The sequence below is a fragment of the Microtus ochrogaster genome, linkage group LG4 (genome assembly GCF_000317375.1).
Source record: "Microtus ochrogaster isolate Prairie Vole_2 linkage group LG4, MicOch1.0, whole genome shotgun sequence".
NCBI classification, from domain to species: domain Eukaryota; kingdom Metazoa; phylum Chordata; class Mammalia; order Rodentia; family Cricetidae; genus Microtus; species Microtus ochrogaster.
This window is the reverse complement of record NC_022030.1, coordinates 38,067,116-38,087,820: the sequence shown is the minus strand read 5'-3', so window position 1 is coordinate 38,087,820 and position 20,705 is coordinate 38,067,116. Positions and strand designations below refer to the sequence as shown.

At 38.0% G+C, this 20,705-nt stretch overlaps 1 protein-coding gene across 1 annotated transcript in view; it reads left to right on the top strand.

Annotated features, from left to right (window-relative positions):
• The window catches only part of Spag16 (sperm associated antigen 16), a 1,047,686-nt gene that overhangs the window by 503,947 nt on the left and 523,034 nt on the right, over window positions 1–20,705 (top strand). Inside the window, exon 11 of the mRNA XM_026786385.1 lies at window positions 2,058–2,201. Within this exon, the coding sequence (XP_026642186.1) occupies window positions 2,058–2,201 (144 nt within the window). The remainder of the gene's footprint in view (window positions 1–2,057; window positions 2,202–20,705) is intronic.

Genomic DNA, 20,705 nt, shown 5'->3' with positions numbered 1-20,705 from the left:
ATAGATAGATAGATAGATAGATAGATAGATGGATGGATGGATGGATGGATGGATGGATGGATGGATGGATGGATGGATGGATGGACAAATGAATGGACGGACGACCGACAGAGTGACAGACAGACAGACAGACAGACAGAGAGAAGTAGTTTTTGAAATCTAGGGCAAAAAAATAAAAATAAAAATAAAAATTAGTCTAGTCTAATAAAAAAAAGAAATCCAGGGCAAGTGAACATCTGTTCATAAAATTGTGGAGAAAACTAAATTTGTGCTAGTTTAGCTGCCCAATGTCAGGCTTCAGTGCTCTGGTCATAGTGCATAGAATTTGCTGAGTGGAGATAGCAGACAGTCATTGGTGAGTAGAAGACATGAGCAGAAAATGTGTTATATATTTCTGTCATCACTAGTTATTGCTGTAACCACTTATGTCACCCAATTTCTAAATTTAACTTTGTCACAAACTATATGTATATAGGAAAATGAAAACAGTGCCAAAAATAGAGAATTTGGTGCTTTAAGTGGTTTTTCATGTTCACTGGGGAAAGTGACATGGACTGTGTTCACTGAAGATAGGTAGAGGCTACTATGCATGTGTAAGCATTGTGCACATGCACAGACACACACATGCATGCACATATGCATACAGACATGGAACAGTAGAACTTGCTGCCATGTGACATAGGAGGCATCAGTGTGGAAGTACTATGGAGAGCCAGAGAAGACATTTCCAAATGAATTTGCTTTCATTGAGTTTCTGCTTTTATCCTGCCCTCTGCCTTCTACAAATAGCTCCCCTCACTAAAGTCATTTTGGAAACTTATCTCCCAAAGTTTGTAAAGACATCAATGATTTTAGTTATCTTCACTTAAAGAGGGTCATTCATCATTTAGTCAAGTGTGCCTGTGTCTGCCAGGAAAGCTGTGAGCTGACATATATCATACTCAGTAACTCCCAGGATTTGCTGTGCCTTCTAGTTTGTATTTGAATACAGAATTCATTTTCACCTGACATTTTTACCTCTCATCATATTTTTCTTCTAATTAAGTTCCATAAATGCATCCTTTAGCTGTTTGAGCTGTAATAAATTTCTTTCATGAATTGGCCTTCTGAAAGTCAAAACCAACATTGTGCTAAACTGAAGTATGAATAATTTTCCTTCCACTGTCTTTATTTTGAGGACTAAAATACTAAAAAAAAAAAGTAAATGAAACAGTTTTGCACAACCTGGCGTCTCAGTCATGGTGAATTCATGTCGCCTAACTCTGACCCCAGTCTGTTTCAATTCATAATCTGGAAGTTTAAGAGTATTGGTATAAGGAATAGATAATAAGGATACAATGCTTGTCACAAAAGACCTGCAGTAATAGATCAGACAAACAGTTTCTCCAGAAATTGATTTCCTAAAGCCCCTATTCCAGAACAAAATAATAAGGCCATTCATAGACTAGAGAAACATTCTGTTCTTGCACTATTATTTCTAAATCATGTTTTGTTTTGTATTGTCTAGTAAGTAGGCATCTTATATGTTTAAACGGTAATAACCCAGCACAAATATATATTTTTTGCTAATGTTGAAGTTGGTATTTTAATAGGTACTTAGCACAAGACTCATCTGTATACATTGAATCATAAGGCACAGATAAGACTCTGTAAATAAGATTAAGGCATTTCCATAGACAAAATTAACTTGGCAGACTCAATTTTACATTAATTTAGCTCCTATATTTACTAGTCATAGTGCTGAGGTCCAGTTCAGATAATAGTGTTTGATGTGTTAATCATTAATTTATATTCTACTCTTTCATTTCACCCTAGGCCTTCATAAATTGGGAATTACTTTATACATCTTGAATTCATTGCTATAATTTGTGTACTATGCATTGCCTGAAACTAGTTTAAGTATTATGTTAGCAAAGTTGATCTGTTCTTGAAAATTCTGGGTAAAGACTTGATGAGCCTGCCTTGCTCAAATGGGGTAATCATTGATGTTCTACTATTCACAATGGGAAACTGCTTGCCTTCATCTATCCATAATGCCCTTTCTTCCTCCTGTGCAGCATCGTCATTCACCCCTGCAAGGACATTCTGGTCTGCTGCAGTGAGGATCGCCTCTGGAAGATGGTGGGCCTCCCAAAGGGCAATGTACTTCTTACAGGATCTGGCCACACTGACTGGCTGTCAGCCTGCTGCTTTCATCCCAGGTCAGTGCACATAATCCCTCTACAGCCCGACACATTTCAGGAAAGTGACTTTTCTGCCACCATACTGTATACCTTTGAAAGAACAGCTGTTTGTTTTCTCTGAAATTTTACACCCACCTTACAATGCAGAACGACGTAGATAAATGTGCCTTTGGCATTTATTATATTAACTGTAGATTGGTTGCCTTTGATATCAATACATGTGAAGCTCAGTTCACATGCTGACACAGTTAGCAAGGGTAACAAGCTTTCCAGGACAAGCATTATTAATGCTGCTTTTGTGCACAGCTCTGAGGGGCACATGGGGTCTAGTCAATAATGCATGCCCGTGTGTGTTGTGTCTCTGTTAATCTGCAGGTTTTCCTTTCAGAATTAAGTTATCTACCTAAGAGGATCAGAAGACATGATCAATTTCCATTAAAATCCAATGGCATTCAAGATAGTACAACATATCTGAATACGATTCAGAATTCACTGGCTCTCTATCCAGTGATGGGAAGAGTACTCTTAAGCACACAGATGGCACAAAAGTCTACCTCTGCCTCCTTATTATCAACTTCTGCCAACAAGGCTGACCACTTTCTGCTATTCATTCTTATTTTTAACAGTTTTTGAATGCTCATATTTCTGCATCCTTCTACTCCAGTCTAAACACTTTTGGTTCTTGGGTTCATTTCTAAACTATTCCATTCGGGAGTTCTTTTCTTAGCAAGATTCCTAATTGAATCATTTTCATGTTCCTTTTACCGAGTTCCTTTTGCATTAATCATTTTTTGAAACTAGATTGAGAAAATAAATAAGCACATTCAGGATTCTGAAAAGGCAAGCCTGAAGTGACAAGCCTGAAGCGGGTTTTTTTTCCTTCCTTTTTGCAATTTTTGAAAACTTCCTAACGTTAATTTATCTTTACTACTGTATACTTGAACTTAATTTACGAACATGTCATACATCTCTCATCTGATCAACAGAGCCAGGCCACCCTCTCACCCCTGAGAAGCACAGAGCTCATCTTGTAAGTAGGGACAGCACAATTAGAAGTGTGGCTTATCTCTTCAGTAATTCCTAGGCATACAAATCAGATTTGGATAATGCCCTGTTACCATGACAGCCTGTGACTTGGATGTTTTCTCATTAGTACTCAACCAGCAATGGTCATTTTAATAGATCTTCCTGTTTCCCCAGTCAAATGCTAAAATTAAAACTAGGTTAGATACATCATTATTAACTTTTAACAGAAAATTGCATTCAATACTTTCTTATGGTAGGAGGGCTGTGAATGCTACTGTGGTGTTTTCTATAGTACAGGAGATGCAAGCAATGAAGGAAACCCATTGTTAAGCAAGTGACTTAAATGGCAAATGTGCTTCTGGTATACTTGAAGGCAGATGATTATTAAAAACAGCCACCAAAACTTAAAATTTCTTGGGGGAGAGATAAATAATGACAGAGTTTGTAGACCTCAAACGTTTTCTAATACTTAATATTTGTATCTTGTCACTGGAGACTGTATGTAGAAAGCTGTAGATAAATTTAAATTTAAGAGATTTGATTTTTCACTTTGCCTGCTTAAGCTAGTTTAAGAAAACTATTGTTGAAGATGCTATTTTCTTGTCTTCATCTATATTTTAAAATGACTAGTTGAGAATAAGAAAGGTTTTGGTGGGTCATACAGTGGGACAAAAGTAACTGAAAGTTGTTATATATGTGTGTGAAATGATCAATGAAAATCTTAAAATGGAGAAATGTCAAATTTAAAAAAATTTTAACCATATTTTAATTTAACTTGATCCATGGAATCAATCATAGATAAAGAATGTGACCATAGTCTCCCTCAATGTAAACTATGATTTTTTTTTATAGACAAAACGTAGGTGAAGATACAAGGTATTATCCTTGGCTCACCTCCTGTTCTTCTCATATAAAAATGAACTTGTAAATTTTCTTGTCAATTTGTATTGCTCTTTTTTGGTGACTTCTGCAACTTTCAGCAGAATGTGATCTTGGGCAACTTCAGAGATACTTTAAAAATATTTTATGTACAGGATGAATCATTTTTTTCTAAAACATATTCACCACTAAAGTCTTTGGAACTGGAAAAAGACAATATTTTTATTGAATCTTCAAAAGTTTCATACAAAGTATTTTGGTGATCTCCAACGCCATTCTTCCCCTTAAGATCGCCTAGATGCACGTCTTCCTCCACAGCCCTTCCCAATTCCCACTTCCTGTTGTCTTTTTAAAAATTAGCCCATAGAGTCTAGTTTTTTCCTGCCCACATAACCTTAAGTGTGGAACTGTACACTGGAGTGGGATTACTCCACCAGGGGCCACAACATTGAAGAAAACACTCTCTTCCACAGCCCCATCAACAGTCAGTATCTCCTCAGTTGGGAAGGAGTCCATGATCCCCCTACTTCTGTGCTAGAATGTTGGCTGGTTTGATTGCAGGTCCTGCGCCCACCACCATAGATGCTGTTGGTCCATAACTGTAGCTACCTTTGCACATCCAGAAGACACCATTTCACTCTGGTCCTCTCTGACTGCTGGCTCTTATAATCATTTTATTCTGTTTTCCTTGATGGTGCCTGAGCACCATCATGGAATGAGGATAGGGAGTGTGATAAAATTGCTCCATTTTGATTAAACAATCTACCAACACTTATTCTCTGCACTTTGTCAGTTGTGAGTTTCTGTGTTAACCATAATGGACTGTACTAGGAAACTTACCTAATGAGGTCTGAGAGGTATACTAATTTATGGTATAATGATAATAATTTAAAGAGCACTTTGATGTGGTGTCCATATAACACAATAATAGCAACAAATTTATCCATTGGACCTATGAGTTTCCAACTATATGTTCTTTGCCAGATTTACAGTACAAAGAATACATGTGTTCTTGTGGAGTGGATGTTAAACCTAATCAGAAAATAGTTGGTTACCCCATAACATCTGTGCCACTATTGTATAGGTGGACAAATCTTATCATGCTGATCATTATTATAGTTTACAACATTCTCAGCTGGGTAGTGCTGCTGAAGATTTTCCCCTCCAACAAACTTCATAGTTACTAACAAGGAGGAAGCTTCCTGGTCAGTACCCACTAAAGAACTATGTCCGATTACCACAGTGTGCTGTATCTTCAGAATCAGGGTTTCGTAATCAAGTTCTTGCAGACAACTAACAGCTGCAACAAAACTTACTTTTCTTCAGGTATGCTGACTTAACTAAAAAGAAATCCTGAAGCTGGGCTGAAAAAAAATGGGTCAGCAGTTAAGAATGCTTACTTCCAGAGGTTCCAAATTTGGTTCCCAGTACCCAAGCCAGTTTGCTCTTATATAACCACCTGTAACTCCTACTTCAGGGGATCCAATGGCATCTTCTGACCTCCACAGATGCCTACATACATGGTACACAAAGACACAGGCACAAACATACAATTAAGAAGTAATATTAAAAAACCTAGAGGCCAATCCTGCTTGATATGACAGTAGTACACCTGACTAGTTGATCTTCCTTTGCTGTTCTTATTTTGACAGTAAACATCTGAAATATAGAAACAATGTAATGGTTATCACTCCAGGCAAAGGAGATATATCAGTAATAAAATAAATTAAAGGTCTCTTGAAATTTCAGATAATATAGTAAAAAATATAGCAAAAAGAAGACTCAACATTGGCAAAATTCAGTCATCAAACTCTAGCTTCAAGTGTTTGTTGTGAAAAGCTCTGTGTTTTAAAAGTGTGGAAAATGCAGTCAAGTCAACTTTAAAGACCTTTACCTCACATCAGTACATAGTAGATTAAACGCACTTGAAAGGATTATATACAACTAAATACTTAGGCCTATCAAAAGACATATGTCTGCACAAATCTCAGCCTTGTGTTAGAATGACAACAGAGGTGGATTTTGGAACAGTCAGAAATAATGACCCAATGATCTCAATCCAAAGAATAAGTGAAGGTAGGAATTAGGTTGAAGTGTGCAAGATAAAGTCAGATGGATGAAACCATAGACATTACCTAAAGGTAAAGTAGAAGCTGGCATCTGCTTGACCCAGCTTTCACATAATAAATAAGTATCGAGACTTCCTTATATCTACAGTTACTATTCATTCATCTGTAGATGTTGGCGACATTTCTTTCTTAACAGTTATTTCTTAAGTAATTGTACTTCTGGCACTTTGTAACATAAGCATAACTGAAAGAAACAAATAAGTGAACAAAACTTTAGCTATGATTTCTTCTTGTGTGTGCAGGTGTGTGCAGGTGCATGTGCTCATTTGTAGGCATACAGAGGACAGAGGAAGATATATGGTGTCTTCCTGGATTACTTTCTGCTTTCTGCCTTGTTGAGACTGAGCTCCAAGTTTCACGGGGATCTGGCTGGAGTGGCTGGAGTGGCTGGCCCCTAGGACGCAGCTGTCTCATTCCCCTCCTGCCCTCCATAACTCCAGGCAATGCAGGTACACATGGCAGTGCCCCAGCTTTAATGCGGGGCCTAGAGAATTTGCACTCAGGTTCTTATTCTTGCATATACCCCACCCCCACTAGCCTCTTATCTATAAATATTACACAATTATGAGTGTTTTATACCAATTGAAGGCACACTAAATTTTTCATAAAATAATCTCCTGAATCTTTACCAGGTCAAGATAGTATAGCTCACACAGCCTGTCATCGCCATGTATTTCCACATTTAATTGGTTCTATGTGGATGTACTCTCTGTAAGTTCTTTGGTGGGATTTGTTTCTGAAGAGATGGGGAAAACAAAACAAAACATGGGTAACTCATTAGAGAATATCCCGCTGTTACCATACAATTACCACTAGATGGCGATCGTGCATTGATAAGGGAAAAAACCCTTTGCATTTACTCGGAAGACTGATGAATTGGCCCTGCAAAGTAATTCATCAGTTGCTGAAGATGATGAATGAGGGAAAAGATGAGGGGAACGTGCACTGAGCTGTCCGTGCTCTATTGAAGGAGCAAAATTGATGATTCTAGAAGGTGGGAATGTAACCTCACTCCAGTGGGAGACAGGCTGTGCTTCCAAAACCACTCAGAGCCAACGTTTCCGGTGGCCGTGTTAGAATCCTAGACACAGCAGCTGCTCACCTTACTGGTTGTCTTGCCTATGGCATGTTAGTTGTGACGATGTCGCCGTTTTAAGTTGATTTTTGAAGTCAAATGCTCTATCAAATATATGAATGCTCTCACCTGGCAATTGTATACTCAATCAGGAAGGGTTAGCTGCTTTAACTTATTATTTCTTTTTATTTATTTATTTATTTATTTATTTATTTATTTATTTATTTATTTATAGATCCATTCATTCATTTATTCATTTATTATTTGGCGGGGTTTCTCTGTAGTGGTGGTAGCTGTTCTGAAATTAGCTCTTGTAGACCAGGCTGACTTCAAACTCATGGAGATTCACCTGCCTCTGCCTCCCGAGTACTGGCATTAAAGGCATGTGCCACCACTACCTGGCTTTAAGCTATTTATTGATTGAACTCTTGAGAATTTAGGTCATCTGTAGCCACTGATCTGGTACTTCAATGCAAATCTAAGAAGGGTCCATTGAAATGCCTGTGTTACTTATCAAGTTCCTAAAGGAAAATGTTGTAAAGCCTTAGTTAGTAAGATTATGCTTCTTCAATTTCTCCCTAAATTAAACAGGAGACTAATTATAAACTTAAAAATGAACACAATTGCTGTAAAAATATGTATGCTATGCAACTGTTCTTATGTTTTAAATATATATATAATTTTAAAAATTATGACAAATTCATGATTTAAAAAATTCTACAACAGAGAGGATTCTACATAACATTTTCAGATGTATGCTATATTTTAGAATCATTTGAACAACTGCAAAATTACTTTTGGCTCTGGTCTTTTATATTTAAGAAATTTAAAGGTGTGCAGGCCTGTACACCTCTATCCACAGGACTGCCCTCCTTTGCCCTGTTGTCCTGTTTAGAGTAGCCCTGGGCCATGAAATGCAGAACTGCATCTATTTGCAAGTGTGTATTAACAGTCCAGTGATGTTCTCAGTCGGCCGTGACCTTTAGCAGGGCACCGTTGGCTCACAGCAGTGTAGTTCTGAATGTAGACCTCGTGTCCAGTGCTGGGTTTGCTTTTTCTGCTGCCTGACCAGTGCTCATCATGAGAAACAGGACGCATACTCTCTATAAATAAAAAAAAAACACAACTCTCAATAAATAAAAGCAGTGGAATTAGTGGCTTAGACAGTTTCACAATGCCGTGTTTTATCCAGTGTCCACTGCCTGAGGGAGAAACAGTACTGACAGCATCCCATTAAGCACAACATCTGCCCTTATGAACTGAGTTATGGACTGAAAATAAATGTGCTCTGTAATACCTCACAGTCACTCGTCCCTGTGCGCACTGCCTGCTCCTGTATTTACACAGTGCCTGAGCCCATAAGCTGAAGCCTGCTTGATATGTGAATTACTTCCTTTACAAAAGAAACAAGGGTAACTTAACTTTTTTGACATAAGCATGAAACCAAGAGTTCAAATTTTCAGACCTGTGGAGCTATTGATGTGTCACCGACCTGAAGCTGTGGAGTCCCACACTGTCTTCAGCGGCAGAATGGACGCCACCACAATCTTTTCAGATTTCAATATGCACTTAAAAAATAATGTTGTTCAACAAATTGTGCTGGCAAAACTGGATGTCAATCTGTAGAAGAATGAAAATAGATCCATATCTATCACCATGCACAAAACTCAAGTCCAAATGGATTAAAGACCTCAATATCAGTCCTAACACACTGAACCTAATAGAAGAGAAAGTGGGAAGTACTCTATAACACATGGGCATAGGAGACCACTTCCTAAGTATAACCCCAGCAGCACAGACATTAAGGGCATCATTGAATAAATGGGACCTCCTGAGACTGAGAAGCTTCTGTAAAGCAAAGGACACTGTCACTAAGACAAAAAGGCAACCCACTGACTGGGAGAAGATCTTCACAAACCCCGCAACTGACAAAGGTCTGATCTCCAAAATATATAAAGAACTCAAGAAACTAGACCATAAAAGGCTAATCAACCCAATTATAAAATGAGGCATTGAGCTGAACAGAGAATTCTCAACAGAAGAATTTCAAATGGCCAAAAGACACTTAAGGTCATGCTCAACTTCCTTAGCAATCAGGAAAATGCAAATCAAGACAACTTTAAGATACCATCTTACACCTGTCAGAATGGCTAGAATAAAAAACACCAATGATAGCCTTTGCTGGAGAGGTTGTGGAGAAAGGGGTACACTCATCCATTGCTGGTGGGAATGCAAACTTGTGCAACCACTTTGGAAAGCAGTGTGGTGGTTTCTCAGGAAATTCGGGATCAACCTACCCCTGGACCCAGCAATACCACTCTTGGGAATATACCCAAGAGATGCCCTATCATACAACAAAAGTATATGCTCAACTATGTTCATAGCAGCATTGTTTGTAATAGCCAGAACCTGGAAACAACCTAGATGCCCTTCAATGGAAGAATGGATGAAGAAAGTATGGAATATATACATATTAGAGTTCTACTCAGCAGTAAAAAACAATGACTTCTCTAATTTTGCATGCAAATGGATGGAAATAGAAAACACTATCCTGAGTGAGGTAACCCAGACCCAAAAAAAGGAACATGGGATGTACTCACTCATATTTGGTTTCTAGCCATAAATAAAGGACATTGAGCCTATAATTAGTGATCCCAGAAAAGCTAAATAAGAAGGAGAACCCTCCCCCCCTAAAAAAACATATAGGCATCCTCCTGAATATTAACCTTCATCAGGCGATGAAAAGAGACAGAGACAGAGACCCACATTGGAGCACCGGACTGAAATCTCAAGGTCCAAATCAGGAGCAGAAAGAGAGAGAGAGCACAAGCAAGGAACTCAGGACCACGAGGGGTGCACCCACACACTGAGACAATGAGGATGTTCTATCGGGAACTCACCAAGGCCAGCTGGCCTGGGTCTGAAAAAGCCTGGGATAAAACTGGACTCGCTGAACATAGCGGCCAATGAGGACTACTGAGAACTCAAGAACAATGGCAATGGGTTTTTGATCCTACTGCACGTACTGGCTTTGTGGGAGCCTAGGCAGTTTGGATGCTCACCTTACTAGACCTGGATGGAGGTGGGTGGTCCTAGGACTTCCCACAGGGCAGGGAACCCTGATCGCTCTTTGGGCTGAAGAGGGAGGGGGACTTGATTGGGGGAAGGGGAGGGAAATGGGAGGCGGTGGCGGGGAAGAGACAGAAATCTTTAATTAATAAAGAAATAAATAAAATAATGTTGTTCTTTATTTTCTTAGAGGAAGTACATGTTATACTCTGTACATAGCCAGATTTGTCACCTTTATGTGAAGTTACTTAGCACTGAGGGCAAGAATGTTCTTTAAACAGTTATGTTGTCAAGTCCTAAAAGTAATGAATGAGAGTAAAGCTTTCAGAAAAGTATTTCCCATAGTCCTACTACCTGTGGTGAAATACATCCCCATAAAATCCACACTGTAGAAATGAATTCGTGCATGTTTTCGGACACTAGTTCCTCTTAAGTTACCTAATCATTGGACACATTACATTTTAGTCATTCACAGTATATGCATGTATTAGTGACTTGCTTATTATTCAACCAGTCACTGGTGTTGGAGGAAATTCAATTTGAGAGTGAGCCTTCCGGATCTCTCTGTTCTGGTCAAGGGGACTAAACACTGATAGCATTATAGCTTAAAGAATATCTGGTCTGTGTCTTGAACTGCAGGAGCAAAGCAGGGAAGGCTGTCTGCATTTACACAAGTCCCCCTCCTCCATGCACAGGACTTTTGATTACATCTCTTGATTGTACTTGAGTCAAGGTCGCAGGATGAGTTAAGATCAGTGAAGTCTAAATGGAGGGGCACTTCCAGCTCTGGCAATTTAAGCAAAAAGTGTGCTTCTCCATTCTCCTGCCCTTGCTCTTAGCACTGCGTGACACAGTGGCACAGATTTGTGGTGTAGTCGGGAACCTCCTTTTGCACTAGACTGTGATATGATCAAGACAAATAAGACATCTCTGCAATACGTTGCAGGTGGAATGCCTTGTCTATTGTAATCACTACTGTTAATTAGCTTTTTAAGCAAAATATTCTGTTTCGCAGAGATAAAGCCATGAGGATTTTTTTCCAGTAAGTTGTTCACATATGTAGCCTTAAAGTCAGACTTACTTTTGTTGTAAATATGACAAGTACCTGGACTGATATTTCGCTTCATCTTGGGAGCATTGACTAGCATTTGAAAGTCAGGAGAAGTTAGAATAGGATTACCAGACCATTACATAGAGAAATCTCTGCACAGACCTTGTCACAGTCCCAGGCTCAGGGGAAACATTATTACACAGCATTATTGCTTTTTGTCTTAAGCAAAATTTTAATGTAGACCCAGTTTTCTCTGAAAGTATACTGTTATCACGTGTCTATTGGTCTCTCTCTCTCTCTCTCTCTCTCTCTCTCTCTCTCTCTCTCTCTCTCTCTCTCTCTCTCTTTCCTGGCAAGAAAATAGCAAACTCATAGGAATTTCATAATCAATCAGTAAGGACAGAGTTGGAATCATGTCTGTTCTGTATCCCTGAGGCCCAGAAACCAACAGAAACATTGTAATGAATTTGGTTGTAATTATTAAGAACAAAAGTGAAAATGGTGGACCAGGAGTGTGGACACTTTGTCTTATCATTTCCAAAGGTACTTTGCAATTTTAGGGATGAATACACACATACATTAGCATTCACATTGGCTAGTCCTTGTTTCTGAAGCTACACTATCCAAGCCACTAAAGAGCAAATGTTAGTCAATTATATCGGTTGACATAAAGACAATGAATTCAAAATCTATGAATTCTGCACTGAAAATAACCCTTTATTCAAAAACCCTTAATAGAAAAAATGAACTCCAGAATTTCAGAACTGCAGAATAAGGACATTTAAAATCCCCTGCTCTACAGACACAGAATGAGTGGTGAAAAACTTGCCAAAATCCATATTTTTCACAACTCAAGAACTTTTTTCTATTGAAAATATTTTTTCTCAAGTAATATATCCTGATTACTGTTTCCTCTCCTTCTTATCCTTCAGTTCCTCCCCCACCTCCTTCCCTTTCTGTTTTTTATTATAAAACAAAAAAAGCTTCTAAAGGATTAGCTTTTAAAGAGGTTGATGAAATAACCATTGATGAAATAAGATAATAATAAAAAATAAAACAAAAACTAACACATCAGAATAGGACAAAACAAAACCAACAGAAGGAAAAGAGCCCAAGGGAAGACAGAAGAATCAGAGACCTATGCACTTGCAGACTCAGGAGTCCCATAGAAACACTAAACTGAAAGCCATAATAGGTAGGGTGCCTGGTGCAGACTCATGCAGGCCCATCACATATTGCCTCCCTGTCTATGAGTTCATATGTGCAATGATCTTTTGCTTAAAAAGCCTTGTTTCCTTGGTGTCCTTCATCTCCTGTGGCTCTTGCACTTTTCCCATCTCCTTTTCTGTGGGGTTCCCTGAGCCCCAAGGGAAGGGATTTGATGGGTACATCCCATTTAGGGTTCATTGCTTCAAGGTCTCTAACTCTCTGCATATTGTCTGACTTTAAACTTCTGCATTTGTTCCTGAATGCTGCAGGATGAAGCTTCTATGGTGATGGCCTAGCCAGGCACTGATTTATGAAACTAGAATGTCATTAGGAGTCATTTCATTGCTATTTTTTAACAAAGAGCTGTAGTATTTGATTTTACCCTAAGTTTTATAGACTATCTAGTTTTAGGTTCTTAGTCATCCAATAACTGTCAAGTATAGGATACATCTGGAGAAGTGGACTTTCAGTAAAATCAGATATGGGTTGATTACTCCCACAAGCTTTATGTCACCATTACGCTCGCATGTCTTACACACTTGACATTATTTTCAATCAGAGGATTTCTGGCTGAGTTTTTAGCATTTCTCTTTTGACACTGTGCTGAGTACCTTCCTGTACTAAACATCCTAAAAGGTAGGGATGAAGGTTCTATGTATGGAACAGCTTGAATTTTCCATTTTGAACGTATTATACAGTTCTATACAGTATATATATTATACAGTACTATACAGTTCAGCAATGGGGCCTTGCTTCCAGTTTGGAGAGCAACCTACAGTTGTGGCAATGGCCTGGTTGTTTAGTGATTTTCATGGTACTCATTTGGCCAACAACTCAATTAGATGAACCCAATCTTAGTATTAGAAGCTTCATCTGGTGACAAGAGATTGTCAGTTGGTGCTCTATGTCCTTTGACACAGGGTTTTCATTGGCCCGGAGCTGACCACTGAGGCTAGACTGGCTGGCCAGTGAAACTTTTCTGGACTTATCTTCATCACTGGGATTAGAATCACGTTCTATTGTTCTCAGACTCAATGGGGTGCTGGGCTGAATCTTGGGTCCTCATGCCCTCTTGTCTGTATAAGACAAGCGCTTTACTGGCAGAGCCATCTTCCCAGCCCTAGAATTCTATTTCTGCTTCATCTTTTTGTGCATTTTTCTGACAGTTCTCTTAAATATACATGTGACTTCTTATATTTTCAGCTATTTTTATCAACCTCAACTTATTTGTCTCTGCTCATCTCTCAGGAATGAAATTAAAAACAAGTTCCCCGCTTCATAATTAGCATTTGTAAAGGTGCTCTATTTACAGCTTGTAGGTTGCTCAGAGTTTAACTGGATCCATCCCACTGCTGCATGGAAAATATTCACAGTTATGATTATTTTAAATGTACCTTAACTAGCACACATATATCACCCAGTTCATTCTTGAACCCTATCTTCCTCTGGAAGACAACCCCAGCTAACTTTATCCTCTATCAGACACTCACTTGCCACTTCTGTCTGTCTCTTGTTCCCCCGGTGTGATGGCTCATCTTAAAAGAGCTTTAATTGCTCGCCATGGCGAGCAATGAGGGCTGATGAGAAGCCAAGGACAATGGCACGGGGTTGTGATCCTACTTCATGTTCTGGCTCTGAGGGAGCCTAGCCAGTTTGGATGCTCACCTTCCTAGACATGGATGGAGGGGGGAGGACCTTGGACTTTCCACAGGGCAGGGAACCCTGACTGCTCTTTGGACTGGAGAGGGAGGGGGAGAGGAGTGGGGAGAGGGGGAGAAGGTGGGAGGAGGGGGAGGGAAGTGGGAGGCTGGGAGGAGGCTGAAACTTTTTTTTCCTTTTCTCAATAAAATAAAAAAATGAAAAAAAAATAAATGCTAACTTCTAAGACAAAAAAGAGCTTTAATTAGTTCTACATAAAGTTAAGTTGTTTCTATTTTGGTGTATCTTAGTTAATTTTTATTGCTGTAATGAAACATGTGACTGTGACAAGTTATACACAAAAGATTTTAATTTGAGGCTCACGGTTCCAGAGGGCTAGTGTCCATTTTCATCATAGCAGGGGACATGTCAGCGAGCATAGGGCTGGAGCAGGAATTGGGAACTTATACCTTTTATTGGCAAAAAGGAGGCATAGTAAGACATTGGGCCTGGTGTGGATCTTCGAAATCTCAAAGCCTTCCTCCAGTGGCATACCTCTTCCCACAGGACCACACCTCTCAATCGTCCCAAACAGTTCCACCAACTAGAAAATGGACATTCAAATATATGCTCCTATAGGGGACATTTTCATTCTTACTCTTGAGATTGTTTTGTAAGCAAATTTTGCTCAAAGAATATTTCTATAGGCAGAAGTTTCTCAGGTCAAACAAATGTTGTAAAAACAATGGAACTAACATTTTTGCCACTAGTTAAAGCAAGAATCATTCTGCTGTATCTAAACAGTAAATAAATACTAACTTATATGACCCAAACCTACTGATTGATGGTCTGATTAAATTAAAAGGAAATCTTGAGAAATTACTAATGTTTGTAGAAATTTTTGTTGCCACTAAAATTTTAGTATAGCTCTCAATTCTCACCTTAGAAAGACATTTCAGTATGACTTCACATTGAGATTAGGAGTTTCCACCCTGTATCTGCAATGCATTTTAATGTGAATATGCTTTAGGGCTACACTGATTACTTCTTTTTTTCTATGATCAAAAACCATGATCAAAAGAAACTTACTGCGGAGCTGATTTTGACTTCCAGAAGAACAGATGTTAGCCTTGACAGGGAAGGCATGCCAGAGGAAGCATGGTGGTAGGAGCAAGAAACAGAGACACATTTCTACCTCATACCCAAAGCAGAGAGAACAAGAATGGCATATGGGACAATGCTATCAACACTCGAAGCCTGTACACACAATGGCATACTTCCTCCAGCAAGCCTAGAGCTTCTAAAAGTTCCACAACCTTATCCAACAGTTCTACCACTCGGAATCAAGTGGTCAAACATATGAGCCCACTGGGAACACTTCTCGTTCAAATCACCACACTATCTGTATTGACAAGGTGACACGTGACACTGCAATCATTTTCTTTTCTACTCTCTTAAAAGACTTCATCAAATTCTTAACATAGCCCAGGCTAGACAGATCAGTAGCCATAATCAAGATAGTTTCACATCAAGTGCTCCTAGTTGGTATTACTGTCAACACATGAGGCAAGCCATGCAAAAGTCTTAGTAATCTATTAGGCACACTGTATTTGCTTTTACTGTTATTTTTGCTATGGAGTACTAAAGCTTTTCTTAATGATGGTGAAGAGCAATGACAAAGTTTAAGCAAGTTGAATTGCTTATAGATCAATTTAAACAAACTTCCAGTATCAACTGGATTTCATCATGTAACTTGTTTAAGGCCAACTAATGTGGGTGGTTCAGTGTTTTCTTGGAACATCACCTAGAGATAGTTCAACATCTTCCACACATCTTACTTTCTATTTCTTTCTTACATGTTTCCCTCAGGCTCTAAGCTAGGGATATTTGATGTGGGATGTCCTTCTGTGTATGTGTTGCTTTTTATTAGTTGCTGAATAAAAGTGCTTCAGCCAATGTCTTAGCTGAAGTTAAAGCCAGGCGTGAAACCCAAACATATATATATATATATATATATATATATATATATATATATATATATATATATATATAGAGAGAGAGAGAGAGAGAGAGAGAGAGAGAGAGAGAGAGGAGATGGAAGGCAGAGTCAGGGGACACCATGCAGCTGCCAAAGGAGAAGGATATGCCAGAACCTTAGGAACCTCATAGGAAACCACAGCCTCATTGTGATACACAGATTGATAGAAATGGGTTAACAGCTTTCACCCAGCAGACTCAGAGCTGGCAATATATGTACCTCAGCCATATTGAAAGGTCAAGAGAGGTAGAGCCAGCTGCTGCAACCACACTGCTTATCATTTTAAAATGCTCCTTGTCAGAAAAGGCTTTCAGATACCCAATAGGACACATTCAGACTTTAATCCCTCTGAAAGACACGGTGTGTTTAAAAATATACATAGGCTTGGAAGAGAAAGGAAAAAGAATATGGACAGTTATAAAAAGATGTAAATAATTTTTAAAAGCTAAAAATGTCTTTAAAGAAACAGCAAAAGTAATATAAAAGAGTACAGACAATAATAAATTAAAGGAGTAAAAAAAGTAAAAAATGAAATAGAAATAAGCTATGTAAAGACAGAATATAGACAGAGAGTCTGGATTATGTATATTATTGTGTTTTCTTTGAATTTTTGTCTGAAGAGAGACATTTCATTCTGGTGGCTGCTAAGCTAAACCAACATAAAGATATCTTGACATCTAAATTTGGTACTAAGGATATATTGCTTTGGAAAAGAGGTTCTGCTTTTGTTTCCAGAGGATGAGAACCTGTGTATTCCTTCCAAGCTAATGTGGTGTGATGGAACAAGAGCCCCTGGAAAGTTCTCTGTGAGCCCTAAAAATACTTTGCCCAACAAAAAGCAGGAAGAAGTTTGGAGAATATTATGCCCAAATTCCCAAAATAATAGTTTATAAATGTTTCTTTTCATTTTAAAAGGGTTGGTTAAAAGAATGGTCAAACTCAATTTCTAAAAGAAAAGGGGGTATGATATAGAAATGAATACTTTGCATTGGTAAGGAGTCTGATCTATTGATAAAAATTTAAGGTCAATTTTGTTACACTTCGTATGTGCGTTTCTTCTCTTATTTAAAGTATTGTGTTTATACAGCTGATTTAAAAATGTAATGTATAATTAAAAATTGCAGGTTAATAGGTAGTCATTTATAATAGTCAAACTTATAATCATGTTTGTTAGGTTTACTAGATATATAAAGATATATTTCTGTTAGATAGATAATCTACAGCACTCCAAAGACCTACAGAATATGGCATTTAAAAAAAATAACTTAGACTTTTCTCAACAGTGAGCCATATCTGCTTCTGGCAGCACCATTTACTTCAAGAGGATGATAGGCATTAAAAAAAACTCGTTATGGAATTTGCCTTCAATGTGACAAGGCAAGTCATTTGGGCAAGAAACTGCTTTTGCCTGGTCTGCTCTATAAACCGGACATGCAGGTCCCACAGAAAAGTGAATGCTGAATATTCCAGAAGATAGGATGATCCTTCAGGGTTCTGCTTCACAGAAGAAACTGCCAGACATTCTGCAGAACACAGAAGAAAGCAACTGATGAACTTTGTCATTACAAGAAGAACACATCTTCAAATTTCCTGATTCATGAAAAAATATGCTGGATACTATGGGCCTGTAGGGTGAAGATGGATGACACAATATTACAGAAGAATTTTGGGTGACTATCAAGGTAGTGAGATGTCTCTGTATGTAATTCTAGCACTTTGGAAGTTGTTACAATGTGCTTCCTGTTTATTTAGGTAATATTATATCCTTCTGAGGTCTTTGAAGAATTGAAGAAATAAATAGTTTTCCTTAATTATGATAAAAGCTAAATTATATATAAAACTTTAAACTCACAAAGATAGTATAGATGATAGAGTATTTTCCTTAATTTGAAAAATAGTAAATGGACTAAATATTATAACCATAATTCTTGGTTGATAACTGTTTCATATATGTAATCTTATTATGTTAAAGCTAAAACCTTCCTTTTTAATTAGACAGAACAAGAGAGATGATGTGAGGTGTCCTTCTGTATATGTGCTGCTTTTTATTGGTTGATGAATAAAGCTGTTTAGGCCAATGGCTTGGCACAGTAAAGCCACACAGGAAACTCAAACAGAGATATAGAAAGAGAATAAGTGGGGTCAGGGAAACACCATGTTAGCTGCCAAAGGAGAAGGACACACCAGAATGCTAGGAAACTTACCAGTAGGCCACAACCTCCTGGAGATACACAGATGAATAGAAATGGGTTAATTTAGGATGTAAGAGCAAACTAGGAATATGCTAGAACCATTGGCCAAAACAGTGTTATAATTAATATATTTTATGTGCTGGGAAATAAAAGAGTTGTTTCTTTCTATGCATATTTTTACAGGAAAGTTCAGGCTCAAATGCTGGCAAGGCCAATTACGTAAGAGAACAAGCAGAAGTGTGCTTGGTACCAACATATCCCAGATACAAGGACTGTGGGAACCATAGAGCTAGAGTCAAGGACTTAGAAACAGATGAATTTGGTGAATTCAAACAACTTGCCCAGTTTTACCCTATTTATGAACAATATAATCATGCATCAGATTTGCTCCTAAACATCTTGTTTTGTTTTTTATATCCTCATAAAGATACCAGTGCCACACAGTTACTCTAAAATGAGTTAATTTGGTGACTAAAGTGAGTTCTTTTTGTGTGTGTGAGGGAATATTGAATGAACAAACTCTGTAATGAAGTATAATGTTCAAAGTGAGAGGAAGAATTAGGTTGAAGTTAGAGTCCATGGAAGAAGAGCCTGGGATAAAGGTGTGTTCCAGTGTAGAATGGGTGTGAAAAGAAACAGACAAGACTGCTGTGTGAATGAAGGGACTAACAGGGCCAACAACGAGAAGGTGTGAAAAACATTATAGGATGAGTATGTTTGCTGTGCTTGTCAATCTGAAGGGTGTTTGCTGAATGTAATGAGAAATTTCAGAGGTGTTATTGCATTAGACTAAAGGGGTGGCACCAAATCTTGTGCCTGTGAACTCTATACTTGAAACTTTTAATTGCACTATCCTGGGTCTTCCATGTAAAACAATCAGAACTGGAGTCTCAGGATTTCTCATGTTTGAATACTAACTGCAGATGCCAGGCTAAGAACAAATATGTAAGACCCACAGTCTCGATTTTTCCCTATCCATTATTTTTGATATCAAATGAAAATAGTCTGTTGTGGATCCAAAAGAAATTATTTTAGTTTAGTTTATTATGTCTATAAATTAATTTTTCTTTGTATTTTGTGTCTTTGATTGGCACAAATCTCAATACTAGTTCTATTAAATATTAACCATGACATTACTTTGTACCATTTGGGAAGTTACAAAATTTTAGCCTGATCCAAAAATCTTGCTCAGGATGTTGAACATGACAGCTTCAAAGCTTTCCAAGACATTGTTGACAATTGTCCTAACTTTGATGAAGCTAGTAAGAAATAAAAATCTCCGTGGTAGATTTCCTATGAAAAGTTTGGAGATTTGACAATGTGTAAAAGATTCCACCTGCCAGTAGGTGCAGCCTTAATGGTAGTAAATGACATTAAAATTTTGAGTAACATACCTGCAATCAAACATGAAATGATAGTAAAAACTAAAAAGAGATTTTCAGAACCAAAGGTAACTAGCTGCATAAGAGAATAGAAAGTCCAACCAGTTTTGACTTTATAACTAGAACAAAAATAAATAAATAAATGAATGAATGAATGAATGAATGAATGGAGGAAAAAAGCCCATGATCTCACATCATCACACTTTGCAAACCTATTTTGTATAAGTGGACATCAAATTCCCTTTGGGATTTTTCAATTTCATTTATTTTATCAATAAAAGCCTGCTTTTGGAGAAACGAATAGATCACATTTAAATGAAATACAAGAGATTATGCCAGTAGCTGAGCTCTTTGCCTTGACTAATCCAATAGCCTGGGCCAAATATCTCAATGTCAAAAGCATTATAAGTATTCTGCAAGGTAAGTCTGACAAGGAGAAATCAATAACAGTGTATTGGATTTGATTAAAATGTTTACTTCCCCCTTCCAACCTCCCCCTTCCCAAGCTAAATGGTCCTTCCTCATGCTGATCTGATCTATGTTATAGTAATTGGCTTCCCTGTCTGTGTCATGATGCCTTAGTCTTAGACTCATTCCTGAACCACATACTTTCCTGTCTCTCCATGAGTGTTAAAGGCCCTTGCTTTTTGGTGGCACTGAACTCAATAATATATTAAGAGGTTTTCACAGCACAGACCTATTTATACAAATAATATACTTTGAGTTTGCAATTTTAGAATGCAGTGTGTTATTTTTGCAAGGAGAAAGCATGCACTGCAAGATAGCTCCATCCAGTGTTGATAAACTCAGTGGTGGTAGCTGCATCTTTAAGTG